At 32.1% G+C, this 26,388-nt stretch overlaps 1 protein-coding gene across 1 annotated transcript in view; it reads left to right on the top strand.

Annotated features, from left to right (window-relative positions):
- Positions 1-20,527, top strand: part of LOC129219903 (tRNA-dihydrouridine(20) synthase [NAD(P)+]-like) — a 30,629-nt gene extending 10,102 nt beyond the window's left edge. Inside the window, exons 5-13 of the mRNA XM_054854218.1 lie at positions 1,477-1,537; positions 1,625-1,738; positions 2,494-2,651; positions 6,294-6,459; positions 10,270-10,391; positions 13,229-13,396; positions 16,144-16,231; positions 19,226-19,293; positions 20,248-20,527. Coding sequence (XP_054710193.1) covers positions 1,477-1,537; positions 1,625-1,738; positions 2,494-2,651; positions 6,294-6,459; positions 10,270-10,391; positions 13,229-13,396; positions 16,144-16,231; positions 19,226-19,293; positions 20,248-20,449 — 1,147 coding nt within the window. The 3' untranslated portion in view covers positions 20,450-20,527. The remainder of the gene's footprint in view (positions 1-1,476; positions 1,538-1,624; positions 1,739-2,493; positions 2,652-6,293; positions 6,460-10,269; positions 10,392-13,228; positions 13,397-16,143; positions 16,232-19,225; positions 19,294-20,247) is intronic.
- The last annotated feature ends 5,861 nt before the right edge of the window (positions 20,528-26,388 follow it).

The following is a 26,388-nucleotide window of genomic DNA, read 5'->3' as shown; positions in this document are numbered from 1 at the left end:
GGCTGTAATTCTGTTTTAAAAGTTGCCAATGATATTGATACACAAGGGTGCCCACCTTAAAGAGGGGGGAGTTCATGGCGCAGATTGCACCATTAAAATTTTTACGGTGTGTGTTTTGATGAGTGTTTTCTCATTTTTGGGGAGGTCTCACCGATATTGAGGGGGGTGTGCCCTAGCCCTTGGGGGGTGGGCACCCCTGTGATACAAGTATCCCTCTATGATGTGATAGAACTCCAAATAATCTGTGTTATGATTGGGAGATCAAGATTATAGGGTATAAGCAAAATCAGATTCGGCTGTTAGGAATGCGACTTTAAAATCTGATGTCTACTCAAATTTTTTATCTTTAGTGAGAAGTTAATTTAAAGAATAGAAAATTTTAGACACATTTTTTGGGGAGAAAAGTGTGTATAATATGTCACAAGTACTGAAGTGAATTGCTGGTTCAAATAAGAAACAAATATAGTTTAAGTTTTTGTTTGTCATATGGGCGGAAGGGGGGGGGAAATCAAAGTAAAGGAATATCAGATTTAAGTAATTTCATTTTTTTTAAAAAAGCAAAGAAATATTCTTCTTCTTCAAAGAAAAAAAAAGCAGTAGTTTTAAAATAATAGAATCCTTTGTGCTGTGAGTTATTAAAAGTGTTTTGGAATATTTTTTCATAGCTTACGCTCGACAAGCACGATCAGTAGCGACTGGTTGGTTGATCACGTGACAAAAATGACGTCAGTGGTTACTAACCGGTTGTTCACAAACCAATGTTTCATCGAAAGCTTTCGGTTGATCACCTGTTACTTGCGCAGACGAATAACACCCAGGTGAAAAATACTTATAATTGGTCAAAAATGTCACGTGATTTCATCAACAAAATGAACTAGCTTAAGCTGGGGTTGATCGGTAGATCAACCAGTGAGGCTCATAGAATGACATCAGAAGTGACCAGTTAACCAGTAACTCTCAAGAACTCTGCGATTAGCTTCTGGTTGACCGGTTGAGCTCTTTGAGCACAACCACAGTGAAATCTATATATGACAGGGGTCTTCATCCCCCTCAGGAATAACTCATGACAGTTTATTTAAAAAACATTTTAAAACTTGAAATGTGTCTTGGTGTTCCCTGCTTCAAGATCCACATTACGGCCCTGGTGTGTATGTATAGATAAACGGTATGTAGACCTGTATGTAATTCACATAATGTGTTTTGTCGCAAAACATGCTTTAAGGTTTTCAAACGCATCTATATATAAAAAGAATAACACAATTATTAATTTCATTTGTTCTCAAATTTCCAGATTTCATATTTTACTTTTCTATCTTTATTTTTTAAATTATCTGCAGATTTGCACAAATTTGGAACATTTAGTAATAAAAAATTATTTTTAAGTACATTTTAAATAATAATTGTTAATTTGATGTTTATTGTACAAATAGGTTTAAAATAATTATTTATGCTAATATTGATTTCTTGATTTTGTAGAGAAAATGATATATCGGGTATTGATATCAATATGGGTTGCCCGAAAGAGTTTTCTATAAAGGTATATTTTTTCATCGTATAACCTAGTGCCAATATTTTCTCCTGACAGATCACTATGATATTTTACTGGTGTAGTATTTGATTTCAGGGTGGCATGGGGGCTGCATTGCTCACTCAACCAGAAAAAGTAAAAGCTATTCTTACAACTTTGACAGATTATGCTTCCTGCCCTGTTACTTGCAAAATTCGAGTTTTACCAGATGTAAGCTTTTAGTTAAATTTTTCTGTACCAATTTTTCTAATGATATACTAAACTACTTGCCACTTCAGTTAATTTCTGTCTTAATATGCTACATTAAAGTGTTATTTTATATGAATTTATTTGACATAAAAACATAGCACAAAATCCAGAACCACCTGGATTTTAAAGGTTTGAATTTCATAATGTAATCATTTTGCTTGTCACAAAACAGATGTGCCAAAAATGTTCGTTATCTTATGTTATTTGATCAATTTGGATTTCTTGGCAATAATTTTTCTTTTTTTCCTGCAAACTAACAACAGTTCTTGCTGTGTGATCTTGTTTTGTGCTCTAAATTGGTTGCAGTTTAAATTTCAACTTTCAAGTTGTATTCTGCCTTAAAATAGTAGGAATTTTTTTTATTTATTTTTTATTTTAAAAGAAAAATTGCTTTTGCAATTTTTTTTAATTAAGAAAATTGCTCTAGCATGATAATTAACTAACCCTTTTTTGTTGTCCTCCAACAAGTGCCATATAACAAGGAGTTACTGTATTTCAATTTTTAAAAATTGTTCTAAATATGAAAAAAAAAATGTATATACAAGAATTTGCAACTTAATCCAACTAAGAGAGATTTAGCTGAGGTTCAAAAAATTAAAGGTGATAAACAAAAAAGTTGGTTCATTTAATTTTGAATACAACTTCTTGTTTGTTTTTGTCTTACTTTGAAAACACTTCAACTTTGTAAAATATCTTTTGGATATTATATTTGTTAGCTAGATGAAACACTGCAATTAGTGAAACTCATTCAGAATACAGGGGTTGCTGCAATTGCTGTGCATGGCAGGATTATTAGTGAAAGACCTCAACATAAAAATAGAAATCACACAATCAAATGCATTTCCGAAGCTTTATCAGTGCCTATAATTGCAAAGTAAGCACTATTTTTGTTATGAAAGTAATTAACTTATTTGTTTCAATTGTTTATTTTTGCTGATTTGTTACTTTTGTGATTATGAGCAGTGGTGTATGAAAGGAGGTGGTCCCTGGATCTGGATTCCTCCCTTGAAGGTAAAAAGCTGGCTTTTTTCAGCTGGCTGACTTTAGACAGGACACCTCCCTTAAGGAATCTAGCTACACCACCGATTATGAGAGCACTTCGGAATGTAACCTTCTTTTCACTGTGTAAAAAAAATCGAACCTCAGTGATACTTATCTCACAGAAATGACAGTTTTCTTTGTTTTCACAAAAGATGCATTTTCAAAAGTTTTCTGACTGTTTTTGAGATTGATTTAAATTTGAAGAAATCTTGAGCAATGGTATGGAAATCCTTTTCACTTTAAAGTGCAAAGAGTTTTCACATGTTGGGTATGCATCAGTTCATTGAAGGAATTCATAACTTTTTAGAACTTTCGTACTTCTTGTTTTTTTCTCCTGCAGCATTTTTAACAATCCACAGATCAAATAAATGCAGAAATGAGCTATTAATCTTCTGAAAACAGGGTTGGCAAGGTTTTGGACACTACGGTAAAAACCACGGTAAAAACCCTGGTTTTTACCGTCCTGTCCAAAACTGTCCGAAAGTGTCCAAAACTCTATTTTTAGAAAAAACGTATTCTGTGAAAAAACATCAAAAATAAATAATAAAATGTTTTATATTGAACATTAATTCAATGAGAACATTCAACTTATTTATGCAGATGATTTTAATCTAGTTACATAGAGGTTGAATTATTTATTAAAATTTCAATTTGCATGCATGAGTTTATTTATTTTGATAATAGTAACCAAATTTCCCTATGTTTACGCATGTGTGCAAATGAAAGCAGGTTTGGCAAGGTTTTTACCATCCTGTTCAAACCCCTTGAGCCCAAAAGTGTCCAAAACTATTTTTGAGAAACTATATTTTGTGGGAAAATATCAAAAACAGAACAAAATGTGTCGAAATTATTTTTTTGACTGTAAAATATATTCATTTAATGTGAACATTCAGGTATAAATATACTATATGTAACTTATTCATGCAGCTGATTTTAGTACAATTAAGTAAAAATTAAATTTTTCATTGAAAATTTCAATTTGTAAGCAGGAGTTTTTTTGCCTCCATAAACCAAATTTTTCGACATTTATGCAAGTGTGCAAAGGAAAGATTACAAAATGTAGTGCAGTAATTGACTTAAATGCAATAAATTACAATTTTTTGTAGTTACAGAATGTATTATATTAAAAATATGAACTAAGACTAGCACAGGTTCTACAACATAAGTGTAGTCATCAATTTCTTGTTCTTTAATCTATAATTTAAAAAATAAATTTTGTTAAAACATCATGTAAAACTTATTTGCAAAAACCAATTAAAAAAAAAAGTTTTTTTTTTCTTTTTCCTAAATATTGCACATTTAATAACATTCCTTTGTGTTATAAATGGAACTGACTAGAGACGTACCGAGTACTCGGTAACTACTCGGTACTCGGCCAAATTTTGATCAGATACTCGGCCAATACCGAGTAGTTGCAAAAAATTGAATGTATTAAAATTTACAAAAAAGCTCAAGCATATATAATTTTCTTCAACCATTTACAATTCAAATTTAAATTTTGAGAATAATGAAGTTTGAAATACTTCAATGGAGTAAATCTTGTCTCGAAAGTCTCGAAAGTTAATAAAACTTTTTTGTTAAAAATTGTGCAAATATGGAATTTTTGCTACAAACTAAAATTAGTTATAAGATATATAAAAATACCTTAGCTTTAAAAATAAAAGGAAATAAAACAACGTTAGAAGCACAGTGCAGGATCACTGCAGACACGTGTTTTGGCATTACAAGGAATTTCTTTTTCAATGCGCAAAATGTGAGCTCGTTGATTTAAAGGCAACCAGCAAAAGTCGAATTTTTTGTCGTATGCCTTTACATTCTTTAGTTCACATGTTATGCACTGAAAAGACGATCCCTGTAACACAGAAAAACGTGTCTGCAGTGTTCCTGCACATTTGTTTTTTTGCTTTTAAAAATTATTTATGTTTAGCGAACTCGACCTATAATGAATAAATTTGTATAATTTGTTTTAATTCCAACTTGATAAGTCATACTTTTTATTTATTCATTTTTAGTTTAAAAAATATTATTTTTGCAAAATTTTGTAGTTAAATTTCAGCAGGAATTTAGTTTAAATACTATTATATGGACAAGGAGGTCTATACTACTATTTCAATAAGTTCAAAATTCATCGGTGTATGTCTGTGGTCCTTCTTTCAACATAATTAGTACTGGGAAACTCGGCCGAGTAGTGAAAGGCCGAGTTACTCGGTAACTCGGTACTCGGCCGAGTAGTAAAAGGCCGAGTACTCGGTACTCGGCTACTCGGCCAAAGTACTACTCGGTACGTCTCTAGAACTGACATTAGTTGTCTTGGTAGTGTTGTGAATTTCCTTTGATAACTCTGCTAACTGTTACATAAGGATGTTTTTACGCAATAGCTATTAGCAATTTTTTTAAGTAAAATATTTTTTAAATGAACATTTTTGAGAAATTTTTTTATTAAATACCATTAATTAAACCTGATTAATATCTATATTTATACATTGCGAATATTGCAGTAAATACGAGTTGATTAGATTACACCCCTTTAGCTTTAGCATAGTTTTGGACAGTTTAAGACAGTTTCAGACACTTTTGGACAGTTTTAGACAGTTTTGGACGGTAAAAACCACCTGTCCTGTCCTAAACCGGTTTTGGACAGTCTAAAACCCAACCCTGTCTGAAAACCTTTTTATCAATGACCCCCTTTTTTACTAGTGTTTTTTATTCAGTGAAATATTGATTTACTTAAAAGATTTTCATGAACTTTAAAAAAGGATATTCAGTAATTTAAATGAACTTTCATAATTTATAACACATGTAACTAAAACCAAATTTTATTTGAAATCAAGCCAACACCAAACAAATGTTTTGCTGATTGTATGCTATGTGTTGAGATTTCAATCCTTGGCATCCTGCAAGTATTTAAATCATTCTAAGCCAGAAAGCAGAAAGTTATTTTAAAATATGCCACCCTTTAAATCTGCTCATTTTGATTTTTATGGTAATAATGTTTTTTTTCCTTTGAGTTTAGACATTATTAAATTTTTGTTAGTTTTAATTAGACTTATTAATTCATTTTGTTAACATTTATAATCTTGAATGTGTATAATTATTTCCTGACGTAAGTATCCATTTATGCTTGTTCTTGTTGCAACAATTTTTGACTCAGAGTTTTGTTTTCAGACTGGCCCTTTCACGTAATCATAAACCAATAAACATCAATCTTAAAAATTATTGTTCAATGCAAATATAATGACAGATATTCTTGTGATGTGTCTTGTCTCATGTCCTAAAATTTCTAATTAAGGCCATGATCAGTTGGATGTCTTGAAATATGAAAGATTAATGCTGTAGTTGAAATTTATTTTTCAATGCTTAAAAAAATTATTGATTGTATAGTTATGTTTATTTATGTATATTATTTTTAAAAATGAAAGCATTTTCTGCTTTGTTTATAAATGTGAAATATTAAGGTTTAATTTTAAAAATTTAGTGGCGGATCTGGAGAAATTGAAAATTTTGAAGATATTGAAAGCTTTAGAAAAATTACTGGCTCATCCTCAGTAATGATTGCGCGCCAAGCAGAATGGAACTGTTCAATATTTCGTAAGGACGGGAAATTGCCTCTTGACACAGTTATTGAAGAGTATATAAGATATGTAAGTTTATGCTTATGTGACAGAAAGCTTTGTACAAAATTTATTGAACTTATACGTTAAAAATCTAATTTAAATTGATTGAAGTGCCTGAGGCTTTTTATTTCCAACAAGTTATAACAAAATGTTTTTGATAAAATTTAGAACCAATTTCCATATTTGAGCATTAGTATTCTTAAATTAAAAATGATATAGCAAAACTACAGACAACTGAGAGGTTAAGGAAACGTAAATTTTCACAGGAGAATTAATTTCTTTTTGGAAGAGGAAAATTCACCAAACGAACTGGGAAACATAAAATAGGGGAAAAGAAAAAGGAATAAAGAAATAAAAATGAAAAGAGAGAAAAAAAAATTATTGTGTCACATCAAAAAGCAAAAGCAGGGCAATCTATTAAGAACTTTATCTTCAAAGTAAAAATTGTATATTTTGTAATCTTAACTTTTCACATTTCTGTAGTTTATTTTATTTTATTTTTTTTTTTTTTTTTGCATTAATAATGTATTTTAAAATGTGTATTTTAATTACATGAAAAAGGAGGTAGTTAGTGGAACTCTTATCTTATCCTGCTTTTTTTTCCCCCCGGCCTGCTCTTCTGCCACATTATGCTAGATATTCAAAATAGATACTAATACAGTAGAAGAATCAATTGTATTAGTTTCTCTCTTGTAATCAGTGATGTAAGAAAAAGCATGGGTGCAGAATATGTTCGATCAGGCGATCTAGGATCGGGGGGAAGTTAAGTCCATACTTGGATAAAATGAAAAGCTTTCTGCAAATAATTTTTTTGCCTAGCTCACCCTTGAATAATGAATTAAAGTTATATTGAAATATGAAAGAAACAAAAAAAAAAAGTGCTTTAAATCATTTAAACTTTTTACAATAATATGTAGTTTGCTTATTTTTCACCAACTGAAGAAAACTGCCAAAACCATTATTTTTTCACATGTGTGCTTTAAAAGGCTTTTGGAGAAAAGCTTTATCAGAAATAAACTGGGATTTTTTAAAAAATTCCCTTTGTTTATTTATTTTTTTTTTTTTTTAATTAATGTTAGCACTTTGAAAAAAATTTCAGCAGAGCCAAATATTTTCTGCGAACATCGTTCGTGCCTTCGTCTATATTATGCAAGACTGGTTAAGTCATCTGGAGAAATTTTGTGGATTTGATATTAACAATCAATACTTGATCAATTCAATTTTAATAATCAACCAATTGAAAAAGTTTCACGACAATAAAAAGATGCACTTGCATACCTGCCAACTTTTAAGGATTACTTGTATAATTTACTCATTGTGGCTGTTTTACTTATTATGGCATTAACAACTTGTTGGGTAATAATTCACTTTTATTAATAAATATTAGATATGAGACTTTGACTAAAATATACATTTATTTACTTTATTTACTTTTTCAATACCCAATCCTAGACAAGCTATAAATTCAGCCTATACGTTTTTAAAAATACAATTAGTGCATTGCAAAATTTTGTGTATCTAAATAATACAGAACTAATTTTTATCTGAAGCCTCTAACATATTACAAAATTTTGGGGACGTATTCATTTGGATTGGAGGAAATGTTGGCAGTAAAAAAAAATCTTCTGCACCCCAGAGAAAAAGGATGGTCTCTCAATCAGGACCCCGCTCTTGGAGCTCAAACTAACCCCCTATAGTAAAATTAAACATATTCCCTTTTGTTGAAAAGTTGCTTTCATTATATAATAAGTTCTATACATGTATGGCTGTCTGTGTAAAATTTGAATTAAATTCTACTTGCTTCTACTTAGAATCAAAGTTAAAGTTATTTGTTTTTTGTGTTTGTGTGAAAATTTAAGCATTGTATAGCAATTTTCTTAGTACCAACATACCTTTCCAAACAATAAGAATTTTTTAATAACAATCAGTCATCAATAGCTTATTTTTAATTTTAATGTGTGTTTGTGTGACCTCCTGGATTCTTATAAAATGTAAAGTTAAATGTGGATTTGAAGGTTAAGGGGGTATGCAAAAACTTTTTGGGAGAACCTTAGAGATGAATAGAATTAAATAAAATATTTTTTATGTACCTTTTCTGATTCACATTCAGGCTTCTATGTTGTGGTGGCCCCTCATAAGTCATAACTGACATTTGCAATATGGGGTGCATTCATAAAGTCTCACAAAACTCACTGATTAAACAAACGTTAACTCCTCGGTTTTTCGTTAACCACATGCACTTTTTGAACCCTCAGTTGAAAGTAAAGATGGTGGATGTTTGGAAGCAGACAACGCAGATTATTGCTTTTGCGGAGGATATGTTTTATGAAGATAATGATGAAAGAAAATGGCTAAGGGATTCTTCTTTTGAATAAAATAAAAAAAGAAACCAAATCATCAAGAGATTCCTTTCAACTAAATTCCAACTTAAAATTAAGATATTTTTTTAGATTCCATCGTATCTTTGCACAGAACAACAAACTACACGTACACATTTAATAAAGCAGTAAAAAAAATATATGTTCACACATTCTATTTTCTGCCCCACTGTTTGCAAATTCTACTAGATTCTAAAAAATCTGAAAAAATGTATAGAAAACAGTCTCTTGTTTACTAAATTAGTGTATCTCCCGGTATATGTGGAAAATACGTCAGGCTGATGCATTTTTGGATAGAAAACGTTTTACTATAACGTTTTACTAACTTTTATAAAATCAGATATAACCTGTGACTTAAACAAAGTATCTTGAATTATTTCTTGATCAGTTATAAAATACGAAATATGTTTTTAATTTAAAATTTCCCTGGTATGACCTTGGAAATTGTAGGCATAGGTGTATTTAAATTATTTGACTAAAAATGAAGTACAATCCATTTGTAAAGGCTATTAAAATTCAAAATGCATTGTATATATCTTTTTTTTTGTTGTTGTTGTTGTTTATTGTCGGTTGTCTAGAACTAATAAATAACTAAAGTGTGAAGTATTTATTTTGGTTTCTTTTATTAAAAATTTCTCAATCCTGCAAACCCTGATGTTTACTCGCTACAGGATTTCATATGCTCAACAGTAAAATCTCTCTGAATATGAACCGCACATGTCGCATTTATAAACAAAAACATTGTATGCACTAGGCGCCGCCATGTTTTCTAACTGAGCAAACCACCCTTTTCCTTCCTGAGCTTTGTTGAGAATTTCGCTTCATGAAACTAACCGAGTTACACTTTCTGAACGACCAGTTAGATAACGCGTTCTTTTTTTGAACGCCTCTTTCGCTTAACTTGCTTCACTCGTTTAACATGTTCGACTTTATGAACGCACCCATGGTGAATTGGCCCTGTTAAGATGATGAAAACATGTGCATTCTGCAGCGCGAGCTTTACTGTAGATTGTAAGCTTCTCTCGGTTTGGAAAAAATAAAGCATAATTTTCATAGGGTAGTATCTTTTGAGATGCTAAATTACAAAACATCAAGGTACACTATATTAAAATGCTACTAACTCTTATTTTTATGCAGCCATTGTTTATTATTTAAAGTCCTACTTTCTTTCTCTTTTTTTTATTATGTATTATCTATAAATGCTTATGTATAAGTGTGTGTGTATGTAAAAAAAATAGATTGTCAGACATTTCAAATTATTTGGTACTTTTCTCTATGTTATCAAATAAATATCAAAATATTTCAGATGCTTTTTTCAAGCTTTAGTTGTACTTTTAAAAAATTATTTTTACTTTTCCTTTATAATTAAAGGGAGAAATATTTTTAAGTGCTCGTTAGTTTGAATTTTTATTATCTATGGCATTGATCAATTTTTATTTAATTTTTTTTAACAATATAGGCTGTTGAATATGACAACAATGTTTGGAATACAAAATATTGTATCCAACAAATGTTAGGATCTCTCCAAGAATCTGAAAGAGGAAAAATTTTATTAAGTGCCCAGCAGATGGATGTCATATGGTAAGTATTTCATACTTATGTATGTGTTATATATAATTTATTTATATTTGATCATTGTATTTTTCAATTATTTTCAAACTTTTCTTCATAATGCTTACCAAGTGGTACACTCCTCACTTCCTTAAGTTCTTTCCTTACTATTAATTAACTTGCAATGAAGACATTCATCATTTTGAACCTACTGCCCTCAGTTTCATAATTGAATCAATTAGTTTTTTTTTTTTTTTTTTTAATTACTTGCTATAAAAAGAACAAATGCTGATTTGTTTTCTTTTTACGTAACTTGCAGGCTTAAAATTACAGTAATATCTATTCCAATTGTACTCTTAGAAACAATCAAATTTTCAAAATAATACTGAGTTATAAATAACTACAGTTGTGTCACTATTAATTTCTACAAATACGTGTGCTTTGTACAGCAAGAACAAAAAAAAAAAAGAGAGAGAGAGAGAAAAGAAAATGTGCTGTTCCTCTTCATGTCTGATTATTATTTTTATCTCAATATAATTACCATAAAATCTGTGATTTTTTTTTTCTTTATGTAAAGCTAAAACTTTTTCCTCCATGTTTTTATTCCCAATTTACATGCATAATTTCTCAAAAAAGTAGTGGCAACAGTTTAAAAAATACTTCGACTTTTGATTAATGTTCAAATTGAGTGTGTTTTTGTTGGGCTTGAAAGCCTTTATTCAGTATCTTGGAGCACTTTTAATTTAATTACAAATGTTAAAGTATTTTTTAAACTTACCTCCGATATGTTTTTGCCACTCCGCGTCCTGTGTCCCAGCGGCGGATAACTGAAATTGATTCGGGCATGATCGGGCAACATCGGAATCATCCTATGGCGTAACACCCGATGGTTGAGATGTTTTTGGCTACTTTGAGCCGAAAAAACGAATAGAAAGATTGTTAAATCACTCAATCAGGAATAGTTGAGATGTATATCTCCAATGCAAAGTAGGGTGTGTCATGGGATGACGTATCGCGGTCATAGAACGTATAAATAGATTGATCGAAATATTTTCAGTGCTCACTTTATTGTTTGTGTTTACTCCCCATTGGCATCTTGCCATTTTTGTTGACCAATCAGGGATTGGTCTTTGAAGGTTTGGCAACCGTGCTAGGTTGTTGATGGAAGTTGCGGCGCGCTCGAGCGGTTGTTAATGCAACGTTTTTGAATTCAAGCAGGGCTTGAGATAAGTTTTATTCAGTGTTAATTGTTGTTTAAAAATGTTCTAAATTACTCCTTTTTATGGAGGGAAAATGTCAACATTGCTGAAGATGTTCGCGGGAGATGTAGCTCATTGCAACTAGGCCTAACACTTAAACTTGGCCGATACCTGGATTGATCTACCGGTGCTCCTATGGTGGTATGGAACTGTCATCAGTTTGAAATCATCGATGTCCTTCAGAGTGACCTTCATGATTGGATTTCCTAGATGTTCCAACCATAGTTCCAGAAGGTTCCGGTGAGATTCCTGTGTGTGCACAAGTTTGTGTTCCGGTATATGAAAAGGTTCTTCTAGAACTAAGCAAGCCTATCGGCCGGTGAATGATGGAACAGTTTGATGAATCTACAAATTCGATTACACTTGGTCAAGAATTCTTCAGCAATGTAAACATGCACATTTAGCGCAGGAAGGTGACATTTTACAATTTTTCTAAAATGTTTCGCGTTTTTCTAAAAGTGTTTATTTAACAATTTAACTTTGAAATTTCTGTGATTATTGGGGGGTTTTTACAATCTAAATTATTTTTGGTATTTAACAAATTTTTATTGTTGTATACTGTGATATTTTAATAAATGTTATTTATTTAAAATTACTTTGAGTATGTTTTATTTCTTACTGGCAGACTGCACGGCTTTTTGATGTTGGGGTTCTGTAAACCTTTTATTTAGTTCTATGAACTTAAGGTAAAGACACATTACCCAACAGTTTTGTTCTTCATGCGAGTTAATATGTGCTTTATTCCTTACTAGTGTGAACCTATTCTTAAGTTTGTGATTTTGAGTTTTTTGTGCAAATTTACAGTCCACGATTTAAATCGAATTTTTGTGACCTATGAATGAGTCATCATTTGGTAAATTCTGTGCTTAATTTCTTATTCATATTCATCAACATGGATAAACCAGGTTTTATGATGAAAATTGTTTCCACATGTTTCAGAATTAAGTGAGTCTCTAATTCAGTGCAAAATAATTTATTTGTGCAAGTGGAACAAACAAAAGTTTTGTTTTTTTCCCCATGGCTATTTTTCTTCTCTAGGTCCATTCTGGCACTGATGAAATGTTTCTTTGTAATTCAGAAACACATGTATGTGAATTTCATTGCCAATTTTACCCCACTGACTTTTTTTTTAACACAGTGGCGACTCTACTGTTTTGCAAATGTTGCAATTACGAGGGACCCTGAAAAAGACTTGTTTCTCATACTTTTGTTTTAAGAATGACTAAGGGACCCCCCAAATACTGTTGTGACAGACCCCCAAACCTGTAAATCTGCCACTGTTTTAAAAATTTAGGTCAATTGTTCCCAGAACAGGTTTTTGGGGTATTTATTGCATTTGAATTGACATGCAGTCTGGTGTTAATCCTTGAGTAAGTCAAATGAATCATTTACTTTGTCTTAGAAAATTTGATCTTTGTTGACTAAAGTGAGAGAAAAATCATATCTTTTGTTTTTCAACCGTTTTTGAAAGTAGTGATTGCGGGCTTCAAGGATCAAAGTCCTCAATTTGAAAAAAATCTTCTCACTCTCTCTTTTTTCTTTTGGTCAGTTATTTGAATGTCTCGAATTTATAACCATTTCCTTACACAATTTTGTTTTCCTTTGTAGTGAACTTTGGAATTTGAAAGAATTTTTGGATTTAAAAAGAAATGAAAGGAGTTTCAAAGCAGAACAGTTGAAACGGTTACAAGAACGTGATTTTCAACTACAAGCTGCACTGAAGCGCAGGAAAGTTAATCAAGATGGCATCCATGAAATGGATGTTAAATTTCAAAGGTGTGTAAAATTATTTAATCATCATATGCTGTTGAATATTTATTTCCTCTATTATTTAAAAAAAAATCCTTATAAACAATTGTGTTTCTCAGTGTGAAGGCCCATAAAACTAATACTTTTTTAAATGTGGATTTCAGGCATAAATTGAAATTGTTAAAATAAGTATAATTATCTATTAATAGAAATTACTGTTTAATAAGCTGAACACATTCTTCACTAGTAATTACTTTCTAATTTATGTCAGTCTCATTTTGCAAAATTTTGAATTTGTAAATGAGAACTTCCATGAATTCTTAAATTAAATCTCTAACACTTAAATTGAGTTCTGATAATGTCTATAGTAGGTGTACGTAAAGATTGGTTTTTCGGAGGAGGTATGGGATATTCTAACGTTGAACTGATGCTTCTCTGAAAATTACATTACTCTCATTCTCTCTCTCTTTTTTTTTTTTTTTGCATCTAACGCATTTTATTATTTAAAAAGGTAGAAGTTGTACATGAATGTATACTACTTAACTAATCCATTTTACTTTGTTTTTAATAATTTATATTTCCATCTCAGATTTGAACTACTACAAATTTCTGGTAATTAAAAATGTTAAAGAAAGTACTAAACTTAAAAAGAGCAAACATTTAGTTCTTGAATTTTTCATTTCTATTTAATATTAAATTTTGCTACCAAATTTTTTTTCTTTTGCAAATCAACTTGATTTTGATGTCTGTTAAAGTTCATATTGCAGTAATACATTTTACAAAACTGAATGCTTTAGGAGGGGTGTACCTTTTTGCACATTAAGTCCAACAGGTAGGTTTGAACCACAAACTTCCATCTAAAAAAGTGCATATTTTTGTCACAGTTATGCATCTCAAATTCTTACACTGTATCTATACGAATAGTATTGTTGTATTACTCAAAACCTATTCCAGGATTGCCAACTGCTCCGCAAAAATGGCGAAACTCCGCGACTCTGCAAAGAAGTTCTTTTACTCCACATTTTCCGACCGAAAGTTTTCAAGCTTAAATTTTGCTATTTTATCATAACAAACAAGTAAATATGGGAAATTAATTATGTTTATCCTCAAAGATTGAAATAGTGTTTAGAGCTGTTTCATGAATTTGAAAATAATTATTTTTTTACTTGTGTTTGAAATGATTTATTAAAGCTATAAAACAATTTTAGATAAGTGGTTTTAGTTATTTTTACTGATTTTTATACAAAATACGGAGCTGCTCCGCAAAATTTTAAATTTCAAAATCACCACAGATGCACCTCAAATTGTTTCTCCAAGGTTAGCAACCCTGCTATTCGTTTTAGTTATTCTGCAAACTACATCGGTCCTTTTTATTATGCTAATGTTTCCAGTTTTAAGTAAAATGCACCCATAAACTTGATAACATTCGATGATGAAGTACAAAACCATAGATGTGACTTAAATTGATATATGGGGATAATATAAAGTCCAACATTATATATGTATCGCCAAATATGCCGTTCATTGTAAAAATGGTGTACAGTCGAATCTCAATAACTCGAAACTTATATCTCGAATATTCCTTTATCTCAAAGTTTTCATTGGGTCCCAGACTCTTGAGACTTGTAAAAACTTCCCATAGCTCGCCTACCAATAACTCGAACATTTTAGCCAGTCCCTTGAGACTTTGGGTTATTGAGAGTTGACTGTATTTCCATATTTTTAAATGTGTATTTGTTTAGTAAATGGTATCAGATTTTGTTATATATTTTAGTATAAAAGTGAATCAACTCCCTTTTCGAAAGATAAATACCTAATGACAAATAGTTGCTGACCACTTGCCCCCTCCCCCCCCCCATACAAAGAAAAATTTGCAAAAAAGCTTTGTATAATAAGGCGTAGTAAAATCATTCACAGGAAGACTCTACTTGCACAATGAACGGCACTTTTTGTCGCCTCAGAGTAACAGTAAGACATTGTCACAACAGTTAGATATATGTTTTATATATGCACCGCCAGCCCGGTCATTTTATCCGAGGACTGCAGTTTCAGGCTTATTAGCACTCATCAGAGTAGGAAGTGACTGAGCTGGAGGTAGAAAACCTCTTAAGGAAGTCAAGAGTGCCAAACAAACTGGTTGCTAATATAAAATTAGCACAGACCAGACGAATGACCAAAATAATGGTTCGATTCAACTCGAAGATTGAAGGCAAGTCATGTTATTTTCAGTAATCTTACTAAAAATAGATATATGTTACTGTTGTACTGATGTGACACTATATTCATAACACACATTAAAAAATATTAAAAGTGTTCTGTTTTTTTTTTGTTTTTTTTCAAAGCCACTACAAAGTCTGCAAATTCCATTCTTAGTAAAATTAAAGTATGAGGACTAAACATGGCAAAGACTTGAGCGATGTCATGATATGTTTTTGTTTTCCCAATTTAGAAAATAAACTAGTCGCAATTCAAACAATGGAGGTACCTTTAGCCAAAAAAGACCAACAACAAAGTTTAGGTATTCTCACGTAGTTTCTGGTTTTCAAAAAAAAAAATAATAATAATAATAATAATGCATGACTATTTTTATTCAAATTTGTTCTTTTTATATTTTTATCGATTCAAACTAATGTCATAAAATTTAATGCATATTTGGGAGAGATATCTTGCATTTTTTGCATAAATTATCAACAAAAATTATTTCTGTATGTATATGAATTTTGAAACAGCTAACTCTATATTTATTTGTATTGTATTACTTTTATTTTTTACAGATCGAATTTTACCATGGATGGTCTGCCAAAAACAGTATTATGGAATTGGGCAAAAAATCAAAAATTAAAACAACCAGTTTATAAAACAGTAAGCTCCTTAAAAATTTGAAATTCTGTAATTTTGCTCACATACACTTATTTTTTGTGGCATGACATGTAGCTAAAATGTTGATGCAAAAAGTGTACTCCAAAACATCTTAAGGAGAAATCAGTATTTTGACACAGTCTGCCATATTAGGCGTACAAATTTTATGATGGTTTGAAGTAGATTACATTGGAATTAACAGGCATGCAAAGTCTTTTCATGTATTTAATTCCAGCGAAAATAGGCAAGAACTGCTCACATGTGCAATTTGCTGACATGAAATACGACGTGACCAACAGCCGAGTTCAGTATCATGGTGCACTTCGAACCTTGACACAACAAAAAGTATGAAAAAAAGAAATGACTTATCCTTAATTAAAGGGAGTGTCATTGAATGTAAGGAATTTCAAGCTGGTATTGACATTTCGTAGTCCTTATTTATTTAAGCTGTTTTATCAAATTTATCACAGTATTTATCACATCAATGAGTTATGCTAACAAAATTATTGTACATTCAAAAAACAATTTCCTCCCTCCTCCCATTATTTAAGAAAAAAAATACTTCAAAAATTTTTTGTAAAAAACTTTCAGATAAGTTAAAGTTTTAATTAGTAGAGCATGGAAAAAATTGTGTATTTATATTTTAGCCAAGAAGAAATGATAAAATATTTTTGGCTCATTATTATATATATGCTGTGCAATATTCTTTATCAGTTGGAATCAAAAAATATTAATGCAGTAGAACTGTAGAACTCTAACTATCCGAACTCTGACTAGCTGAATTGCTGGTTATCCCAATTGCTAGCAGAATTTCTGGGGGGTGGGGGGGAACTAAGATTGAAGCGTTCTGCCATTATTAAAGTAATGGATAATGTCTATGCACCTTGTTGTCCTTCTTTCTACAAAACTTGGGTAGGAGAACGTAGTTGGGGATAATGGGCCATGGTTCAACTCAATTATTGGCTGCCATCCATCAATATTTGACAGGCACTAACGCAGCCAGAAATGCCTTTTGGAGGGGGGTTTTTTGATCAAAAATACCTTCTAGAAAGTTTTTTTTTTTTTTTTTTTGATGAAAAATACCTTCTGGAGTGGGATTATTTGATCAAAAATACCTTCTGGAGTGGGGTTTTTTGATCAGAAATACCTTTTAGAAGGAATTTTTAATCAAAAATATCTTCGGGGGGGGATGATCAAAAATACCTTTTGAAAGGGTGATGATCAAAACAGCCCTTTCATATGTATAAACTACTGTAATAGAATTTTCATTTATGTTAAAACCAATGGCTCTGGGGGGTGTTTTACCCCCCCCCCCCCCCCCTTGCTGCGCCACTGGTGACCGGTCCTTTCACGTGGTTCTTTAAAAACTCTCTTCTTGTTTAAAAAAAAATTCTCCCACTTTCAACATATATGCAGCTTCAATGGAATGACATCTGCCTCCAGCTCGGCTGGTCCCTATTCCAGACTGACGAGTCCAAAAAAGGACAAAATTGCACTCTCTGGATGCAATAACCGGGTTGTCAATGTACTACATACAAGCAGTTATTAATCAATTGACCCTTTTTTTGGAAAATCAAATCCAATTATCCGAATTTTTGATTATTTGAAATGGGTCCGGTCCCAATTAATTCTGAGAACTAGAGTTCTACAGTATTAAATGCTAAATACTGGGGAAAAAAGACTGGTGTGCTATTTAAACAGCAGACGAAATTTTCAGCTGACATAATTTGTTAAAGCAGCCTTGTGATTAGTGGTTAAACTTACTAAAAATCTCTGGAATATTATTGCCAACCCACATATGCAAACTGAATAAATGCCCCTGCATTTCGTTATTGACTTCTTAATACATTAGCTAAAAATATATGTATGTTATTATAGTGCAGCATTTTATTATGTCTACATTCTGTGCATATCGTACTGTTTTATTTTATGTCCATCTTCGATTCATCATTGATTTAGTGCATTTCAACAGTTGTTAAATAAAGTAGCTTTCTTTGAAGTACAGAAAAAATTCAGATCTTCATATAAGAAACGGTAATATATAGTTAGACAATACGAGGAGTTTTTTTTTTTTTCAAGGTCCAATTGATCGCGGAGTGAAAACCAGAAAGTCAAACCCATTACGCTGTGCGTAGATTAGATTTGTTGCGCAGTCAGTCAAGTAAAATTGTGCAATGCATCAGGTAACTGTGGTTATTTCGGAGCAGGCAGTGAACGAGGAAACACGCCTCGTAAAATTGCGTCTCCCGCTAAGTGTGAAGTGCGTGCTGTAATTCGATTTTTGAATGCTGAAGGAAATGCAATTGAGAACAAACGTAGAGGAATGTTGTCATCAGGCATTGTCCTTCTGCACGACAATGCGTGCCCAAACACTACTGCTTTAACCAAAATTCTCCTGCAACAGTTTCGCTGGGCAGTGTTTGACCATCCTCATTACAGCCCAGACTTGGTGCGTCTTCCGATTGCTATCTCTTTGGTCTCATGAAACGCTGGCTAAGAGGCCAGACATTTGGCTTCGACGCCGAGCTGCAGATCAGCGTACAGAATTGGCTGAAAGCTTAGTTGGCTGCCTTCTATGACGGGGGTATCGAAAAATTGGTACCACGCTACGACAAATGTCTTAATCGGAGCAGCGACTACGTCAAGAAGTAGTTGGAAGGTGTATGTACATATTCCAAATAAAGAGTTTTCATTGTCTTTGTGGTCTTCATTTTGCGATCGATCGGACCTTGAAAAAAAAAATAACCCTCGTAGATTAAAAGTTTTGGGGTCTGCTCAGAAATGTCTAAAATAATTGGGTTTGTTAAAAAGAATTCACTTTCATAACCTTTTCAAGAAAGCAAAATTTCAACTTATGCGGGGGATCTTCGAACGCCGAAACTCTACTGTACTTATTTCATTCATAACTTTCCTTTAATCTACATATCTTTGATTTAAACATTTTCATGTGAGTAATTTTGAGTTGAGTTAAATGTAATAAAATATTATTATTTACAGGATCAATATGAGAAGAGCTTTCAGTCCATTATAACAATTAATGGAGAGAAATATACTAATCGTTGCTTGTAAGTTATTTTTAACTACACCAAAAGATTCATTCTTACTCTTATACTAGCATAATTTAATTTAGTTGATCATTAACAAAACTGATGTCATTTAAATTACTTCCACTTTTGTATTTGCTTAGAAGAATGATATCTATCGCTGACTGCACATTATATTTGGATGTATCCAATTTAAATGAGTGCAAATTTGCAATAAAAATTGCATCCAGGATACCAGAAACTTCTTTGGCAATGAAAGAAAATAAAACTGTTAAAAAAAGTTTTTCTTTTTATTTTCGCATTAGTTCCATTTTCCTGCACTGGAAAAAAGCAGGGCCTAAAATACAGTTATACACTGGCCCGGATCTGCGTAATTCGCAGTCCCTGCAGTGCAAGGGGTCCATGGCCTTAAAGAACCCAACGGCCCAAGAAATTGAAGAAAAAAAGAGCACTAAGACTTATAACTGCTGGCCTCTGAGGAGGGGCCAAACAGATTTTTGCTGGGGTCCCAAAATTTATAGATCCAGGCCTGGGTATGCAAAGTTTATTTCAAATTTGTTTTGTTTATGGATTCAAATGAATGCGAGACAAACCTCGAAAATATTTGATTTTAAGTTGAACTTTTTTTTTAAATTTATGTTTAGAACAGTAAAGTTAAAACTAAGTATGGCAGTTCATACTCGATTTTATGAAATGAACAAATGCTTAAGATTTTGTAAACTGATAACGCCAATAATCTCTTTCATGCGAACTTCACCTAACAGTAGATGACTTAACTCTTTCTTTGAAATTTCTGCTGCATGAACCGAAAATATTAGTTAGAAAGAATACTTCTTACACTTCTACTGGAATTTTATAAAAAAAAATTCCAATACATTCATACAAGTCTCATCATAGTTGCACATTTTTATTGAAAAGAAAATTATTTTAGTGTGTGTAAAAAAATGGATTTATTGTTTTCTTTTTTCCCCTCAGGGAGAAAAACAAAAAGAATGCAGAACAAGCTGCTGCTTTAGTTGCTGCCATTTCATTAGGTCTTATTCAATCTTGTGCTGAGAAGCATTCATCGTTGTTGGATTCGAATGTTTCCGTTAATGACGAAAATTATCTTTCTTCCAATGAATTCTCTGCAAAAGATGACAAACTTAACCTTCAGAGTGAATCAATATTGAGATGACAATAGGACTTTTGTTTTTTAATTATTTTTGTGTAAATACTCAAAGCTATTTAATAAACTACTGTTGCTCATTTTCATTATTGATCAAGACTTGTTAAAATTTTTGAAACTGATTTAAAATCTTGAATTTGTATCGTATTTTCTACAAATTATGATCAGTGCAATAATGAATAAAAATAAATATTATTTTTTATCAAAATTGTGCAGTTTATTTAAATGTTCTTTGTTTTAAAATATGTTTAAATCAAAAGATTTTATTAAAAAGCTAATGAAAAAATTTCTCTCTCTCTCTCTCTCTCTCTCTCTTTTTTTTTTTTTTTTTTTTTTTTTTTTTAATGTAAAAACATGGTTAAAGTTTAAGTACTGCAGTTCAAAAAATGCTTGAAAACACAAGCACAGCCAGAATTACCTGGGGGGGGGCTGATCAAAACCGTCCTTACTACCTATGTAAAGTACTGTATTAGAATTGACAGTAACGTTAAAGCCAAAGGTTCTGTGGGGTGTTTTTACCCCCCTTGCTGCGCCACTGCTGGAAAACAAAAGAAAATGTGTTTTAGATCCAAGATCATGAGAAAATAATGTCCTCTTTTTTTTCCGAACATAAGGCAAAAATCTCATTGTATAGAGAACATCAGTTTTGACTGAGTACCAATTCTTTCATGATTGGGATAATGGATAGGGGGGGAAACACATTATTTTAATGTGGTTGTGGCAAGTTTTGAAAACTCTTGGCACCACAGCCTACCATTCCAAATGTTGCCCTAAAAAATGAAAATTTCACAAATAAACTAAACCACGAAAAACTAAAAGTTCCATTAAAAGTTTAAAATGGCCCCCGAATAAATTTAAAAAAAAAAACTCATTGAATTACATTAATTGCATAAAAATGCAAAGTGATCTGCTAAACTCCATTATTTAGCATTTATCTGTCCCAGCAACTACATTACCATAGCCTAGCCAATTTGGAGGTAAAGCGAGCTGCAATCGGGGAAATAATCCAACGTAGTTCTGAGGGTTAGCAAGCAGGGGTTCTATCCCCTTGTGCTACATAATTCGCTTATAAAATTTTTATTAAGTTTCCATAGTTTGAAAGAAAAATAAATGGCATTTTTAAACATAAAAAACTTCAAAAGGATAAATAAAAATAGTGCAGACCCTAATCAAAGAAATCCTTTTTCACACATCTTTTACATAGAAACAGTGCAGGATCTTTGATTTTTTTTTCAGCCAGGGCAAAAACTTGCCATCCTTTCCCATCTTCTTTCTAGTTTTTCTATCGAGTTTCAACCAAAAAAAAAAAAAAAAAAACACAGAAATGGGTAAATTTGTTTCAGTACAACAGCCCTGGCTTGCTCCTCTCTAGATCTGACACTGCATTGAAAAAAGGGGGTTTCTTGTAACCTTGAAACTGGTACAGTGGCGGATTTACTTGGGAGGGGGAGGGCGACCACCCCCTCCGTGACCGTCATTTTCTAAAATCAATAATATAGAATTGGAGAATTTACTAAATCGCTAATAATTTCAATCAATTACATTCCACAATTTTCTTCAAATTAAGTTTAGACAGTTAATGTAGTCGAGGATGGACAGCATTACCCACATTTTTGTTTGAGCCTAAGCTCGCCCCTCCCCCCTTTTTTGAACTTTAATGATTTTTGTATTTCTATATGTATCTTCCAACATTTTTCTTACATGAACTACACTATACTGGTATGATAATACATTGCTATGACTTAGAACAGTGGTTTCCAACCCTGGGGGTTGATAGCCTCCAAAGAAGAGATTTGACACTTCAAAGGAGCGAGAAGTTTGAGGGGCGATAGGAGCCGATTAGTATTTAAAAGTCAGGATAAGGGGGGGGGGGGGCAATTGACTCCCTCCCCGCCTACATGATTGGTTTGGGGGGGGAGGAATGACTTTTACGGTTTTCAATTTTCAACCGCCACCCCCTTGAATTAGATTATAAATCCGCCCCTGCACTGGTGTGTAGTTTTTTATTGCTATTTGTGCATCTAACGTTGATTTTGATTTTCAACCATTTGCTTAAAGCTGAAGGAACTTACGTGAGTTCAATGTCTCTTCTCGCTACATACAGGTAAGTGTACATTTTCATGTTTTATCATTCTAAGTCTTATTTAGCAAATTAAGAATTTGCCCCTGCCAAAATTTACATTTTGGGGGGACTCTGGTTTACGAAATAAAGTTATGGGATGCACAATTTTTTTTTTTTTAAGTTGTTCAAATTTTTGCATTTAAATTTTTGTGCTTTGTGACTGTATAAAATTTTGACTTTAAAGTTTGATATTGTTAGTTCATTTATAACAATTTGTAAAATTTCAAGAACATTTTTTCAAGCAATCTAGATTGCTTATTTCTGTCATTTAATCGCTGGCTGACCCCATTTTACTCGCTTTTTGATTGGTAGATAATGAGTCACATTGCAGTCTGTGGCGTGTCTAACGAAATTCATGAAAGCAAAATTACTGTGGTGGAAAAGTTGCGCCTCTGGTAATAAATACTATTGTCTACTTTTTTGTGTGAAAAAAAGAAAGGTTTTTTTTATGGCAATTTCTTTTGAATCACATTCACATAGCATTTGTACTTGCTATTATTTTTTTTTTTTCCGAAATATTACTTAACTTTAAACGGTTCAATATTTTAATCATGAGTGATTGTTCTTTAAATCATATCTAACTTAATCTCTTGCACCAAAGACATGTAAATTGATTCGTTTAGCATGTTTTCAATTTTATTTTGTCTGCTTATTTTTTTTTTTTTTTTCCTTTCTTTCTTTTTTTTTTCTCTCTTTATGTTTGCAATTTTTTGTAACAATGTCGTTTGAAAATTGTGCACATATCTTTCTGCTTAGCGTATTTACTTTTTAATGATTGCTCCGTGTACTATGGTATGACTCTTAAAATATTACTATTTTTTTAGGTGTTCTTTTTGTACAATATTTAGTCAAGGCAGTGTCTGTACTGGAAATAGTTTTGCCCACACTAGGATAGTACTGTATTTGGCCTCTTTTAATTTTCAACGGTAAAAAAAAAAAAAAAAAAAAAAACACGTTTTTGGTTTGTGCATATTACGTAAAGGTCAAGATTCGCGGTGGCCACTCGCCATTTGGCGATCTGGTTTGAAACAGTGGCGACTCAAAAAAAAAAAACATCCTTAGTCGCTATTTTTCCCACTTCCCAAGAAAAAATTCCTAGGGAGAATTGTAATTATGCACAAACTCAACAGGTGCGAGGACAATTTATTGCTTTGAGGGGGAGGGTGTATCGGAGAACATCGTCTTTTGATCGGAAAGGCGATATTTCAGCTACGTGTGAAACATAGTCGCCATATTAGATCATTCCCAAGATGGAGGTAGACAAGAGTACCCCCAAGACCAAGCAGAGTTGGATGTTTTATATAACTGCAACTGCAAACTAATGAAACTAAATGCAAAATGTGCTGCATTTTTTATTTATTGTTTTTTAATTACATATTTTGAATAATTTTCTTGGGACATGAAATTTTTTCTGTTTAAAACTTAATCTTATCCTTGTTGCTTTGCGTGGCGTAGTCGCCATATTTGGTCATTCTCAAGTTGGAAATACACAAAACTCTATCCAAAAATGGAATTGGATGTTTATTGAAAATTAAACTATTGAAAATTTCACAAAATGTGCCTTTTTTTCGGATAATTCTTAATTATTTTCTTGAAAAATGCAAAGCATTTTCTTTAGAATGTTATTTTATCCTCATTGTTAATGTGAAAAGACTGACTATATTGTCTCAATTGCACTTTTTAAGGATTTTTATAATTTATTATTATTTTCATGCAACAAATTCAAAAATCTATTTATAATCTTAAATTTTTTGCTTAGTCGCCATGTTTGGTCTTTCGCAAGATGAAAGTAGACGAGACTATTAATTGCTTAAGTTTCCGAAAACAGAATTTGATGTTTAGCTCAATGCAAACTATCGAAAATAACATGAAATGTCCAATACATTTTTTTTCTTCTTTTTTGAATTAATTTCTTAAAAAGGGATTTTTTTTTCTGTATTTGATCATCATTGCTTTGGAGGCTTTGCTATAAACTGAAACTATTTCATCTAAAATGCAGTTTCCTGCCGACTTCTCATTCATTTATTCTTTTTTTTTTAATTCAAAAACCTATTTTAAGTTAAATTTTCCATTAGTAAAAAATTAGTATCAAATAATTCTAAGTTCTAATCATTTATTTATTTATTTATTTTTATGAAGGTGGTAAAAACTATTCCCCCCCCCCCCTCCCCCGCTTGTATTATAAAACTTGGCGCCGACAGTGGTGGCCACTAAGTTTTTGGGGTCTAGTAGCCACTGGCCTCTTTGAAAATTGACCTTCACATCTGAGAGAAAAAGACTTTTCATTTTGTTTGGGAGTAGAAGGATGTTTTTTCCCATACTAATTAGTGGCATCAATTTACAAAGATTTTAAAGACAAAGCGAAGATTTCTTTTCATATTGTAAAAATTCAGACCCGAAGATTTTAATAATGAAGTAACTTTGTAAACCATTAAAATTTATTCAACTTATTTTTAACGTTAATGTAGAAAGAACCTTTGCGTTTCAATTAACCAGAGGTGCCCACCAATGAAGGGGAGGGAGAGGGTCAGGGGGAGAGAAGGGGAGAGATGGGTCAGGGTTTGATTCCCATAGGATCTCACTGAGCTGAGTGTCTGCATTTCTTTCCATTTTACAAGTACTACATTAAAATATCCCTAAAAATAACCCTAATCAAAATTTCAATGACGCAGTCTGTACATGACTCTCAATAGTTGGGCATCGCTGTTAAATACTTACTGAAGAACCTCTTTAATACGAGCTAATTGGGACAGGGGGAGTTCGGACAATCAAATTGTTCGGTTTACAGAACATATTTTGTGGGGGGCCCCGATAAGAGGTCACTGTGACCTCCAAAAAATTTCTTATTAAATTTAGTGTGACGATTCGGCAAAATTATTCTCATTCGGTGAAATATGGAGTTCTATTTGGCAAATTGAGAATTTCCGCCCTCCCAAGAATTTAAGCTTGGGACGTCCCTGTTTGCTTCGCCCGTGTCCTACACATAACAACAGCTTACACCTAGAATGTGGTTAAATGGACTTAGGTGTTACACAAAAAAAAATGTTTTGCAGTGTCAAATATTGTTCATTTAATTAATAGTAAACATGGAACACAGGCCTGGCTCCTGGGTTAGGCGGCAGATTTTAGGGGCGGCAAAGTCCGAAGTTGAAACTTTTTTTTTTTTTTTTTTCAAAGTGTATCTTTTTCAGCGGTATAAGATTCTTAGCTTCAAGGCTAAAAAAAAAATAATTTTAAGTGTGTACCAGTGCTTGGAGATGGAAGACATTGTTGAGAATTAAACTAGAAATTCAATTTAATTTTAGAGGCGGCAAATTGCGTGATTTAACTAGTATGTTGTGGCCATCACGAAACTTTCTTCTATATTTTTCTTTCTTTTTTCTGATCCTCCCCATGCTTGACAATATGCAATATTCCCAAAAAAACAAAATTACACATGACAAAAACTAGACGACCATCCCAATGTCTGAATTATTCGGAACTCCAGCGCTCGAATACGCTACCTTGCGGTGATTTATAAAACTGCGTCTGCACCTAAAACATTGCCACGTTGCGCATCACGTGTGTCTGTTGACGTAAACGCGGTCAGTTTGTTCTGAGTAACGCATTCAACATGTCTAAGAACGCCTTCAACAACAGAAATTAATTCGTCCCTTAGTAATATTCTCGAGCTTCTCAAAATAATGTTAGTTTTCCTTATTTCTTTCAAAAAAGTATTAAATGGTGGAAGCGTAAACAAGAAAACTCTGGATTAACAAAATTGGATAACGTTATACCAGGTAAAATTTTTTATTGTTTTGTATGAATTTGTAAGAATATGGGGTTT

This window comes from Uloborus diversus, chromosome 4, assembly GCF_026930045.1.
Source record: "Uloborus diversus isolate 005 chromosome 4, Udiv.v.3.1, whole genome shotgun sequence".
Lineage (NCBI taxonomy): Eukaryota > Metazoa > Arthropoda > Arachnida > Araneae > Uloboridae > Uloborus > Uloborus diversus.
The sequence above is the reverse complement of the archived record's forward strand: the minus strand, read 5'-3'. Positions and strand labels throughout refer to the sequence as shown.